This window comes from Mchenga conophoros, linkage group LG18 (assembly GCF_057382185.1).
Source record: "Mchenga conophoros isolate Kocher_MC1m ecotype Shallow Benthic linkage group LG18, M_conophoros_male_GT1.1, whole genome shotgun sequence".
NCBI classification, from domain to species: Eukaryota; Metazoa; Chordata; class Actinopteri; order Cichliformes; family Cichlidae; genus Mchenga; species Mchenga conophoros.
Window position 1 is genome coordinate 17,769,563 of NC_140543.1, and position 12,808 is coordinate 17,782,370.

General features: G+C 41.4%; 1 protein-coding gene across 8 annotated transcripts in view; it reads left to right on the forward strand.

The window, feature by feature from the left end:
• Positions 1–12,808, forward strand: part of adgrl2b.1 (adhesion G protein-coupled receptor L2b, tandem duplicate 1) — a 92,030-nt gene that overhangs the window by 55,017 nt on the left and 24,205 nt on the right. For 6 of the 8 annotated variants that reach the window (XM_085255935.1, XM_085255937.1, XM_085255938.1 and 3 more), the window contains exons 7-10: positions 2,574–2,674; positions 4,517–4,702; positions 7,601–7,639; positions 11,517–11,700. In XM_085255935.1, coding sequence (XP_085112061.1) covers positions 2,574–2,674; positions 4,517–4,702; positions 7,601–7,639; positions 11,517–11,700 — 510 coding nt within the window. The remainder of the gene's footprint in view (positions 1–2,573; positions 2,675–4,516; positions 4,703–7,600; positions 7,640–11,516; positions 11,701–12,808) is intronic. The other 2 variants (XM_085255931.1, XM_085255933.1) reach the window with 1 other exon arrangement.

Consider the following 12,808-nt stretch of genomic DNA (forward strand, 5'->3'; position numbering starts at 1 on the left):
CTGCGTCAGGAAGGGTACCTGGCGTAAAGTCTTGGCCAACTCAAATATGCAGGACAACTGCAGATTAGAAAACTGCAGGTTCAAACTATTGTATACAACTATGAGTTATTAGGATGTTTCACCACCTTTGTAAGAGGAAATTGGTTAGGATGTTCAAAAACAAACCAGTAACCACAAAGGCTGAAGCCTGCCATGAACTGGAAACTGATTAAACACCGGCTGATGGAAGCCCCAGCTCCAGAATTAACACCTTCAAGCTTCACAAAAATTTGCAGCTGCCCTCACGGGCAAGCCAAATGTCTTGTGGAAGGAGGGTGGTGAAACTTGATGGGTGAAAATTGGACTATTGTGTGTTCGTGAAAGGCAATGATCCCAAACGCACATCAAAGTTGGTTTTTGAATGGATAAAGCGAGCTAACATCAAGCTTTTGAATGACCTTTCAGAAGCCCCGACCTCAGCCCTGTTCTGGACTAGACTTAACCTCCTAAGACCCAAACTCTTTCATGGCATGCAATTTTAATTTCTCTATGCTATTTGGGCTGATTGGAACCTGATGAATGTAAAAACAAAGAATTACCGTAATTTTTTTTTTTTTTTTACCTGATTTTTGTTTCTGAGAAAAATAAGATCCACATATGAAGACATTTGTTTTAAATTTCGAGAGAACAGTGACAGTATAATGTCCTCGTACGTGGATAAAAGGCCCCTGTAGAACAAAATTTAGAATTTTGGTCTAGACAACCCAAAATGTGATGTCCACATATGTGGACGCCAGGTCCTAGGGCGTTACAGCTGGGTCGGTGCCAGGGAATTAACCTATTTAAATCAACTCTACCAAGAAGAGTAGTCAAATATTCAGCCAGAATTATGCCAGAAACCTGTTAATTGGTTGCATTTTGTCAATGTGCAGCTAGCTAAGGGACAGTTGACCAAATATTAGTGGGGGTATACAGCATGTATATATTTGAGCTTGTGTGCATGATTGTAATCTTGTATGCATTACAGAAAATCCAAAATAAATGAAACTGTCATCTCTTATCTTATCTGAAGAACTAAGTATAGAGCAAGAGCTAGGCACTTATTAGCTTAGCTTAAACTGGAAACAGTGCTAAGCTTACTAGCCTAAAGATGTCTCGTATTGCCTCTAAAGTTTAATAATCAACATTTTATATTTTGTTTTATTTAAGACATATACTGCTGGTTTTGTGAAAAATGTGTGTTTTCTTCTGTTATGACTTCTTACAAAAATCATTTGGTAATTTTATGCTAGCTTTTTTTCTGCCTATCAATTTGTCCGAGTTTAAGCTAAGCTAAAGTAATTGTTTCTAGGGTTTAGGTCTATTTTTATGACACGTCTAAAGATATGTATTAACAGTTACATTTTGACATTAATGGTGTCTAACATTCACCATAAAGACAAAAAGATATTTGAACACAAATGTGAAAATATTCATTTAAATGGTCAATTAAAACAATGGCACAGGAACAATACACAATATTTTCATATATTAAAATATACATTTCTCTGACAGTTTGCAAAAGTTTACAGCTTACAGAAATACTGTTTCTGTTGAAACACTAATTCATAAATGTTTATTTTGCGTCTTATTCCAACTGCTTTGAATTTCCTTAATTGGTCCTTACTCTCTAGGAGGTTAGTGCCAAATAATTAGTGCCATTAACAATCAGGTATAAACCAAACCTCAGAATGATCACAAATCACAGTTTAGCAAAAAAAAGCAAAGCTCCCAATTAAACATGTTAAAATTGCAGAGTTATTTAGCTGTACTTATTTAGGTCTCGCTTCCATCTTGGTTTACTTGTCTTTTTTTTTTGTTTTTTGTAAAACTTCATAAAATGGACATGTCAGTCTAAAAATGTATTATAGCAGGATTTGAGCCTTTTTGACAAAAATAAGATTTCGAAATGTACCTAGTTACTGTAATTTTGAAGCCCATTTCTCCTTGAAAGGAAATCACACAGAGGGGGGAAAAAACTATCTGTAACAGACCAAAAGTAAAAGTAAAAAAGATGTTGGACTGCTTCTATTAGATAGCCAGATTAAAAATCCTCCTACAAATGAAGAAATTTGGCCATTAATTTTGCAGGTGATCATCTGCCGTAATCTCACAAAATCCATCTAAACATCCCGTTGCAAAGATTGGCAACTGAAAAGACTCAAAAGAAAGTGGGAAAGGAGATGATATTGAGAAAGGAAAAAGATTTAGCTTTTACTAGTCAAGCTGCATGTTATCTGGAGGATTCGTGTTTTATTTGTACATGCATAGCAAGAGGTCTTTAAAATATTTGTTTACGATCAATAACAAACCACTGCGTCCACCTTTTCTTTTTTTCTGTGTATTTTCCCCCAAGCTTTGTAGAACTCTAATAGTCTTTTAGTGTCCTTTCTGTACTTTTTTGTACAGTCTACAAAGCTTTTAGGTTTTCAATCATTTAGAAATCTTTGTTCCGGGTGAAGAGTCTGCATGAATGAAGGATAAGCAGGAGAAACTGTATCTGAGCAACATTCTGGCTCCCCTCCAACTGTTGTTTTTATTCTGTGGTACTGCAGGCATCGCCTCTTTCCTCTGCACCATGGCAGGGACATGGTGCTCCAAAGGGCCAGACCTCAGCAACTGCACCTCCCACTGGGTGACTCAAGTGGCACAAAAGGTAAAAGGAGAATTTGTCGATCACAAAAATATAGCAGCAAACAACCACGTAAAATGGCTGCGATCCAACATACAGCGGTAATTTCTGACCTCGTTCCCTAGCTTGGTTTATTTTTCCAGCACAGAACTTTTCAAGTGTACACGAAACTTTCAAGGGTAACTAAAATGCTGTTTGGCAGCAGAAAGAAATGAGCTAAAGCATCAGGAGTAAATGCCAAGAACTGCAGTCTGTTAGTGAGAATCAAAGAGCCACGGTTTCTTTCTGCGGTGACATTTATGCTTTGATGTCATGCAGGTAGAAATGTAATGTAGATGTGCAGATAACAGTTGCTTAGATGCACAGGAATGTAAAACATAGCAAACCCTAAAGAAGAGATTATTGTTTCTCTTGAAAAAATAAAAACACCTACAGAATGCTGCAGGTTCAGGCAGGGTTTCAGTCTATTGTTGAAAGACATCTTGGCTAATGAACAGCTGTGTGTTTAAAAAAATCAAAAACAAAAAAACAGTAGTAAGTGAAAAAGTGTTGGATACGCTCAGTTTTTACGCTAGAAACACAGCAAAATGAAGTGTAATAGAGAAAGTATGCACACTGCATTAAAACTGGGGTATGCAATATGTTTTCGGCATCACTGGACTAAAATCCATAATTACCTTTCAGCATACTCTAGTTTAGAGAGGGAGCTAGACTCATGTTCCTCATCTGTGTGGAGTCCTTGGAGACCTCATTGGATGAGGAATACTAAGCAGTTACAAATGGAAGTCAAATGCAGAGGTGTAATAGGCTTTAAAAAGGAAGAAAAGAGGAATTTCAGCTGGGAAAGTGAGGTCCGAATCCCGTGTTTGGACAAAAGTTAGCAACACTTACAGTTTCTGCTTCTTCCAGAATTTTCGTCATTCAAGTTTTAATGCAACATGTTTTTGCATATTTTTAGAAGCATTCAGTTAACAGTATTTTCCCTCAAAGTAACGCACAGAGATAGGGGGGAAAAAAACAAAAAACCCAACAAAACATTTTGCATCTTACGCACTGTTGCCAAGTCGAAAAACTCACACAACTCCATTACTCTCAGGCGATTATACACACTGCTAGCCTTGCTATGACATATAATAAGCAGGAGCTTTAGTTATCTGTTCTAAGCTTTGCATATTTGCTCATTAAAAAGTGAAACTAATATGAACAGCGTTTAATTGGCTGAATTGGCTGTATAAGTCCTGATGTTAGATTTTATTAAGATATAATTGCCAGCGATGGTGGGCCTTAGAGCTGCAATGCTTCTGGTTTGTTGACACCACTGTAGTACTTTTTAGTAAGTGGGGAGATATTGTAATGTAGCTACAAGATACTTCTGATAGCCCTGAATTATTTTTTTGGAGGCTGAATGGCTCAAGGATTAATGGTATGTTGGTTTTGCATTAGCTTCCTCTATTTGAAGTTTAATTGGCAGCAGCACTTCAAAGTCACATTTTGATTGATGTCGTTGTTGCCGCATTTTAGTGCAAAAAATTGATTCGTTTGTGGCAAAAGACACCTTGAACATTTTATATAAAATATGTACACAGTATTGTAGTGGTTCTCTGTTTGGAGAGAGTACTGCTGTGCATTTAATAAGACATAGTTATGTTATAACGTCCCTGGTTAATCATACAGTCACCATGAGTGCATTCCGTCTGCACACAAAGACAAATTCCTTCTAGACTTGCTGTGAATTTTCAGATGTGTGTGAGAGATATTAGTCCAGGTTCATATTGCATGACTCTGATCTGAGCGCTGCATCACTGACACTTTACTGACACCCCCGTGTTTCTCCCTGTGGTTGTTTTTTGTTGTTGTTTTTTTTAGATCCGAAGCGGCGAAAACGCTGCAAATTTAGCCAATGAGCTGGCACGTCACACACAGGGCCCGGTGTTTGCCGGCGACGTCAGCTCATCGGTGCGCCTGATGGAGCAGCTCGTGGACATCCTCGATGCTCAGCTGCAGGAGCTCAAGCCCAACGAGAAGGACTCAGCTGGACGCAGCTTCAACAAGGTGCTGTGAAAATCCTCCCTGGCCCTTTCCTTTTCTGACCTCTCGTTAAACGTTGTCCCTGTTTTGCCCTGGTTCTGTGTCAGCATGACTCAGGACATTCATTAGCAAAACACACACACAGATGCACACAAGCCGCTCTGCGCTTTTCTTACATGCACGTATGCATCATCCAAACACACGCAGTCTGAGGTGAGGGGGCTAGGGAGGCAGGTCTAACCCTGCGGGGGAAGCTCATTCCTCTAGAGTTCCTTGGTAATTACCAGCGTTGGAAAACACAGGCTCACCTGGCAGCTCCACCTTTAAGGAGCTAATGGCCACGAGCCCCCAACCAGCACAAAGAATAACTCTTCATTGCTGACAAGTGTGGAGGTGCCCCCTCCTGGAGCTCATGCAGGTGCTCAGTGGAAAGAAAGCAGGCCTGAGACAAAACTACATCTCGTAGCTGCTGGCAGTCCCGTGGCGATTTGAGTGACAGTTTTGAAAAATTACATTGTTATTCAGACTTTGGAGCAGTTGCTGTGTAAACAAAGTGATTTTGAACAAAAAAACCCCCAAAACAACCAAAAATGACGCCCATTGTTTGCGCCCATGTGTTCAGACAGCTGCACCGCTATTATTTGAAGATAAGAGCTAACAGGTTTCTTACTGCAATGCCAATATTGTTGCGGTGATTGGAACAATTCAAAGGCAACAACAACAACAACAACATTCAACTTAAAACTACTTGAAAATTGTGACATCCTGTCACAGAGCTGTTGTTTGTACCTGCAGTTCTGCAGCTGCAATGAAACACACTTTCACTCTCGAGCACACCAGGGGTGAATCTGACAGAGAAATACTACTACCGTGCCTGATTTTAAAGTCACTGTTTAAACAGCCTGCTTGGAATTGTGAATATAATAATTTAGTTATCCTTCCTTTGATCTCGTTGCGCTTCTCCACCAACAGTTTCCCCCCGTCTGAGCACTTCAGCCATGCACACATGTATTTGCAAGACCAAGAAAACTCAAAATCAAGATCTTTTTTAAATTCCTTGCCCTGATTTATAGAATCTGGCTTTCTTATGATTAAAGAAATCAGGTTAATGCAGAAGGCAGACTGAAACCTGTCTGCCAAATGATTTCCATGCCATACTGGAATAAATAGACACCAATGGGTGCCAGTAAAAGAAGAAGAAAAAAAGAAGAAGCCTGAACATCCGAGCCTACACACATGGGTTTGAAAATGTTTAGAAGAAATGTATTGCATACATGATTTGCATTCAAGAAAGCTGAACTGAGAACACCCCCCAACAAAAACAGAACGCGGTGCTTTCAGCTTCACGCAGCCCTTTCCTCCAAATAAACAAGTAAATGCCGGCGTCCACGGGCGCAATCTGGACTGCGTTGAAGAACCATTTCTGGTTTCCTGTGTGTGCTTTTTTTTTTTTCCCTTTAAGTATGGTTGTAATTTGGACACAAGGAACATTTTTATCTCTTTGTTTCCAAATTCTGATGCAACGATATGTGAGTTTCTCTGGTTTGACTCAATTAGGAAGAGACACCAACTTATTTAAAGCCAAGAGCCTAACAAAGGGGTTTTAAAGAGAGCTAGCGCTGTATTATTTTCTCCATGACAAGAAATACAAATGACCTCATCCCACATTGTTTGTCTTCCGAATGTATTTTAAAGCATCACTAATGGGGAAGCTTCAGAATCTGGTCTCAGCGTTTTTTCCTCACTGCTGCTTTGCGTTTCTCGTCTCTCTCCCCTCACTTTGACTTGATCCAAATTTATACTTAGTATTCAAACACAGCTCCCCTTCTGGGGGTGGGCGTCCGGGTACACACCGGCTCACTCCTTGGCGGCCACTTGTCGGGGCCTGGGGCCTGGGGCTCGCTCGGGCCCCTTTGGAGGTGGGGTGCCCCCGGCCTCTCGGCCTAGGGCTCGGTCACTCAGGCGCAGCTGGGGGCCGGCGGAGCTCACGGGCGCGTCACTGCAACTCCCCCTGACTTCTGCTCCGCGGCTGCTGGGCGAGCCCTCATCTGGGACTCTCCTCAGCTCTTACTGGAACAGTGGCGCGGCTGCCCCTCTGTTGGTCTTCCATGGTCTCTTGTGTTCTGGGGGCCTCTGGATGTCTGGAGTTTTGATCTCCTCCATACCCGCTTCACACCCTGGAGGACGGGGCTGTGGCCCCCCCACACTCCCTAGCAGATCATTACATGGAGAAACCTTTGGAATGCAAGCATGCTGATCCACACAGGTATGCACACATGGGTATTCACAGACGCGGACTAAAGCTTTCTTGGCTGCTGCCTCAAAGCACACTGTGCGCTGTCTATCTTGCGTGCTGCACAATATCGTTTATTACTTAGTAAATACTGATATCTATGACTAGCTAGTTTATTGTGATGGTGCTTTGTTTTCTCTATTATTATGTTGCTCTTTGTTGTTTGCTGTCTCCTCTGTTTGTTTTTTTTGTTTGTTTGTTTTTTTTTCTCCATACAGGTGACCCAGGAGTTCTTTTTTTTTTTTTCTCTCTCTTCCCCCCCCCTTCTCACCGTCTCTTCTCCCCTTTGGTTTTCTTTCTTTCTCTCCCCCTCTCTCTCTCATTCATTCATTCCCCTGTCCTATTTATTTAAAAAAAAAAAATGACAAAGGATGAACTGAAGCTCTGCCATCACGTAATGTCGCATACTGCTGTTTCTGATGTCATTTAGAAAAAAAAAAAAAAAAAAACACAGCTCCCCTGAAAAGCACTTATTACTCTTTGGGTTATAGTTAATAGACCTGTGTCTTTTCTTCTTTTCATTAACTCTGTAATTGATGGTAAGTGGCATGATTTAATGCTTCCTGTTTTCTTACCTCCTCTTTCTTCAATCCGTTTCTTGCACTTGATCGTCTGGTTGTGTGGAAAAGCTTCAAAAAAGGGAGAAGACATGCAGAGCGTACATGAAGGTATAACTGCCAGGCTTTCTGCATTCCTTTTTCACCCCGATCCCTAACGTCTGACTTGCAGCATGCCGCACTGTCTGTCTTTATGTCTTTGATTATTTTGTTACAGCGTGTGCCTGCTGATGTGTTTGTACAAAATGCGGCCACTTCCTCAGATTCGGCTGTCTGCTGCCCTGTCATTCTGTCCATCTGAGGATGCCGCCATCCATATTCTTCTTCACTCGTAAATCTTCCCTTCGTTTTTTCTTTTAAACTTTCTCCTCCTCCTCTGCCTCCGCCACTCTTTTTTTTGCCTCCCTCCATCTCTTCTGTCGTCGGCTCTTTACACGTCGTGTGAATAATTGCCTTCCCACGGTTGTAATTGCACCTCCCTGTCAGGCAGAAGTGTGATCAAAGTGGCAATGTGCTCAATTTTCACTTGCTTATATTGTACAAATTCTACTGTCGCCATTGCAAATAATAAGAATAATAAAATTTAAAAAAAAAAACAAAAAAACCTCTTGGCCCCTTTTTGATTTATCTGTGGGATTAATTTCCAACCCCATTAAATATGTTTGTGTTCCAGTCTGATCTTTGCAGGCTGTCCACCAGACATTTTACTTAGTGGAGTGCAGTACTGTTTATTTTCCCGGGCTTGGGTCTGCTGGAAGACAAGGCCGTGATGTAGACACATGGGAGAAGATGCACTGCATGGTGTTTAGATTTTGTGTCAGTGGTGGATTGACACAAATATTCATGGTGCCCAGTGGTTGTATCCCAGACTCTAGCTTTGCTGGAAGTACAATGGTTTGTAAAGATGGGCCTCTCCTTATGCAGTTCCTCCCATACACCTCCTGCCCGTATTTGGTTTAGATTTAGCAGCTTGAAAGTATGCATTATTATGGTCTGTTCTCCCCATATACTAATATCCTCCTCCAAAAGTTAAAGCAGCCCCAGCCTCCCAGAGTTAACAATCCAAAATGGCGGCAGTGAACATAAACAGTAGTAAAACCTTTAATCAGCACTGCCACTGTTGTGTATTTATGACTTACTGAACGAACAAGCCAGTTGCAGACCAGGCTCTGTCCATGAATCTGCTGCAGCGGTGTTTTTAAGCATAAAAAAAGTGTTATATTGTGTTGCTAGTGGTACTTGAATCACCTGTTGTTGTTGTTGTTGTTGTTGTTGTTGTTGTTGTTGTTGTTGTTTTAGTTTTCACTTTTTCTGGAATGCGCTAAGTCGTCCCAATTCCAGAAATCTGAGTTCAGAGGTACCTGGAATTGGTTAGTAGGAGATCCTGTGACTGAAACACTGAACATTGCTGCTGAAGAAAACTTCTGAATACAAGGAGGATCATTTTTGTTCTCAGCAGATGTATTTTGCAGGTATAGAGAACAGAGATATTGAGAAATCATCAAGTCTGTACCTTAGAAAATGTACAGAGATTGGACTTGGGATAACGCAGGGCTGTAGCTCTGGAGGTAGAGAGGGTCATCTAAACAGAAACTTTGTGGTTTTATCCCTGGTTGCTCCAATCTCCTGTCTGCATGCCAAAGTATCCTCGGCCAAGATACTGAACCTCAAGTTGTTGCATTCATTGAAGTATAAATATGTGAGAACGTTAGATAGAAAGCACCTGAGTGTAGAAAAAAGTGCTTGTGTTAATGGGCGAATGAGGCATTGTAGAGTAGAAAAGCCTTTTATGCAAGAATTTACTATTTAATTGAGCAACATGCTGTATAAATGCTGGATTTCGAAGCATTTTGTTTTTTTCCATAATTGTGTCACAGACACTTCTGACCATGTTTGGCCCCGTACAGATTTTTCTTTGGGCCCTTACCACCATGTCGTCCCCTGGGCTGTGCTGACAAACTACTCTGTAAGAAACTCTCTGCCAAACAAATTGTTTCACAGTTGACGTCAGGAGGTTTGCAAGCATTTTCCACAAATGACAAGAGAGAAGGGCAGGAAATAAAAGCAATATATTGCAACATCTGTCCACCTTTATCTAAACACAGTGAATATGTGCATGCTGTGTAAAGCCGGGGGGGGGGGGGACTACTTGATAGTGATGTTGACTGGTCCCCTCTACCTTCTGGGCCCTGGGGCATTGAACCGGCTGCACTGTTATAAGTTATGTTTCTGGTTTTTCATTAAATATCTTAAAACCAAAGTCTGAGCTCTGTGCAGAAGCCTCATGCTAATGAAAGATGAGGAACCTACAACTAACTCCTAAATATCCAGAACCTAACATTGCCATATTGAGCACATTGGCATCCCGGCATTAGCAATTAGCTTAAAGCTAATGTGGCTGTTATTTTATTTTTCAGTGTCACTGATCATCGTCCATTGCTGTTTAAGTCAGAGCAGCTGATATGGGCAGCCACAGGGGCTCCCCTGGTGGTTGCACTCTTGTGATTTGTAAATTGACCACCACCCAGGCATGAATTAAATCAGAAGACAGATTCTTTCTGTGCTACACAAATTGGAGACAGACTTTTTCCCCCCTTCTTTTGGATTTCATGGGTCCTTTGAGGATGGCTTACCAGGGGGCAGGAGAAGACCATTTAGTGTCTGTCTGGTTGTAATGGCTCCAACCCCATAATCGCCACTTCTCTCTCTCTTGCTCACTCTCTCTCTCTCACTCTCTCTCACTCACACACACACACAGACACCACACACACACTTAACTCCTGTCATAGTCACAGTTGCCTGCAAGGTTAGGGCCACAGAGATTGATTTTTTGTGCTTGGACCCAAGATATAAAGACATGCTGAGCACTCTGTCTGGATGCAGCCATCACTGCTGCGGTTAACATCAGCTCGGTGGTTAAAACGTTGCGGTTAATCATATATTGGTGCAGACTTTGGTTCATTCCCTTTCTTGTTATTCCGAGCAAATGGATAATCCTGTCCTTGGTCAATTAGTGTTTTGGATAATCACAGCTGTGACTAATTGGTACAGTGAGCAAGGGCTTGTTTTGGTTAATTACCGTTATTGTGGTGGGTCTTGCTGTGGGTAATGGCACCTATGGTTAAATTGTCACTCTGATTTATCACACCCAGGGCTCGTCTAGATCTGTGTACAAATGTCTGTCTTTTTTTCGAGGGGGGTTAAGAAAGTTAATGATGTTGTTTCTTAATTGTGCCAGCCAGGAGTCATGAACTCACCCTGCCAGGGTCAAAGGAAACTCTTGTTTTATCAACATATGATACTTGTGTAGGTTTTGTGGAATGTTTTGCTCGCATACTGCTTATCAGAAAGCAGGAAATGAAAGGATTGCCATTTAAAACAAGCAGAAATCCCACCACCCTCCCCTCTCTCTGCTGTTTTCACTTGCACTACTACGCCGAACACGGATTTCACGATAATGCCCTCTTTCCTCAAGGAAAATTGCATCCAAGTCATTATGGTCAGATCCTGTTATGGAAATAAGAGTATTGTCCATGGATACGATTGCTTTCTTCTTCTTTTTTTTTGGTTTGTTTTTTGAAAAATAGCTGCTTAAAGCAGGAAGGGCAAATGCAGCATTCAATGAAGGGGGAACAAAATCCCAAAACATTTGGTTTGTATTTCTTTTTACCCTCAAGGATGTTTGCATTATCATTCAATAAAGACTCTGGCCCACGAGAGACTTCCCCAGATTAGCTTTATTCTTTTTAAACAGAATATTAAATAATACACACTAAATATTCCATCGTCATTATTATTTTAGCTACCCATGGCTTTCTCTGACCTTCATGTCTTCAGTTGGAATGATTTTGCTTTTGTGATCTTTTTTTTAAATAATTATTATTATTATTTGTTTTCCAGTCCCTGCTCTTTGTCATTAAACTCAAGTTATGATTTGGGGGTGGAGGGAGTGCAAGCTGACAAATTTGTCTTGTCTCCATGGATACAGGCGATTGTGGACACTGTTGACAACCTCTTGAGGCCAGAAGCTCTAAAATCCTGGAAAGACATGAATTCCACGGAACAAACGCACGCCGCCACGATGCTGCTGGATACCCTGGAGGAAGGGGCGTTTGTCCTCGCGGAAAACCTCATTGAGCCCGCCATCGTGAAAGTTCCCGCAGAGAATATCCGTAAGTTCCTCTCCAGTAACTGAGAAAACCACATGTGCACATCCATCATTCACAGTCTGTGATGTTGATGGCTTTTCTTTTCTTTCTTTCTTTTCAGTCTCAGGGAGATAGTTTTAAACACAGCGGTAAAAATTGTCTCACATTCAGGCAGCTATTCTTTAAGAAGAGCGTCATTTTGAAAATAGCCACATCTCATCTCGTTTCACTGACGTCATAAGAAAAGATTTGACTCAAAAAAAGCGGGGAGAAAAAAAAGCTAATTTGCCCTCAAAGGCAGGCACTTTATTATCAACATGATCTCATTCATATAAGTCAGCTGTGTGCAGTGAACTGTCATATTTCTACTCGTATCTCTTTGTTTCTATGGTTATGGTCCTCCACTTACCCTTTTTGTCTTATACCTCATTGATTTTTAATCTTTTTCTCGCATTGTAAAGTCACCTCACTGAATGGGTGCTGCCAGATGAACTGTCCAGACCTCTTGGGGGGGAAACAAAGAAACCAATTGAATGGCACTGCTCCATTCACATGGCACTCTATCTGTTCCCTCTAAGCCTTTCCCATTAATAAGTAGTTAGCCAAACTGATAAGGACTAGTTGCTCTGTCTTTACCAAAAGCACTGATTAACACATTGTGTAATATGTTTCACATTAGCCATTTAATCACCGCATTCAGACAGTTTTTATGAGCTTGTCAAGTGCTTGCTTATCTGCACAATATAGATAATGAAAAAAACATAACTAAATATGACGAAACCTCAGAGAACAGCCTACCTGACCTCTCTTAAAAGAGTCGAAAAAAGCCGAAAATGATTGTTGATTCTAATTAGCAGTTTCCTCGAAGCTCAAATGGCATCTCCGGGCGAGTATCAAGGGCAGGGCGAGGGAAAAAAGGGAGAAAGGGAGCTAAAAGGTAGATGGCGGGTGGTAGTGGTGGTGGGGGGAGCAGCTAGAGAACAATTCCTCATCTCCGTCTGTCAGAAGCCACCTATCTGAGGAAGTGAGGCCGTTTCTGATGGGAGGGAGTGTGCTGATACGTGTGTCCTCCTGACCCTTTAATAATTTCACACATCAAAGGGAGCACCACCCGGCAGCTGGCATACCAGAG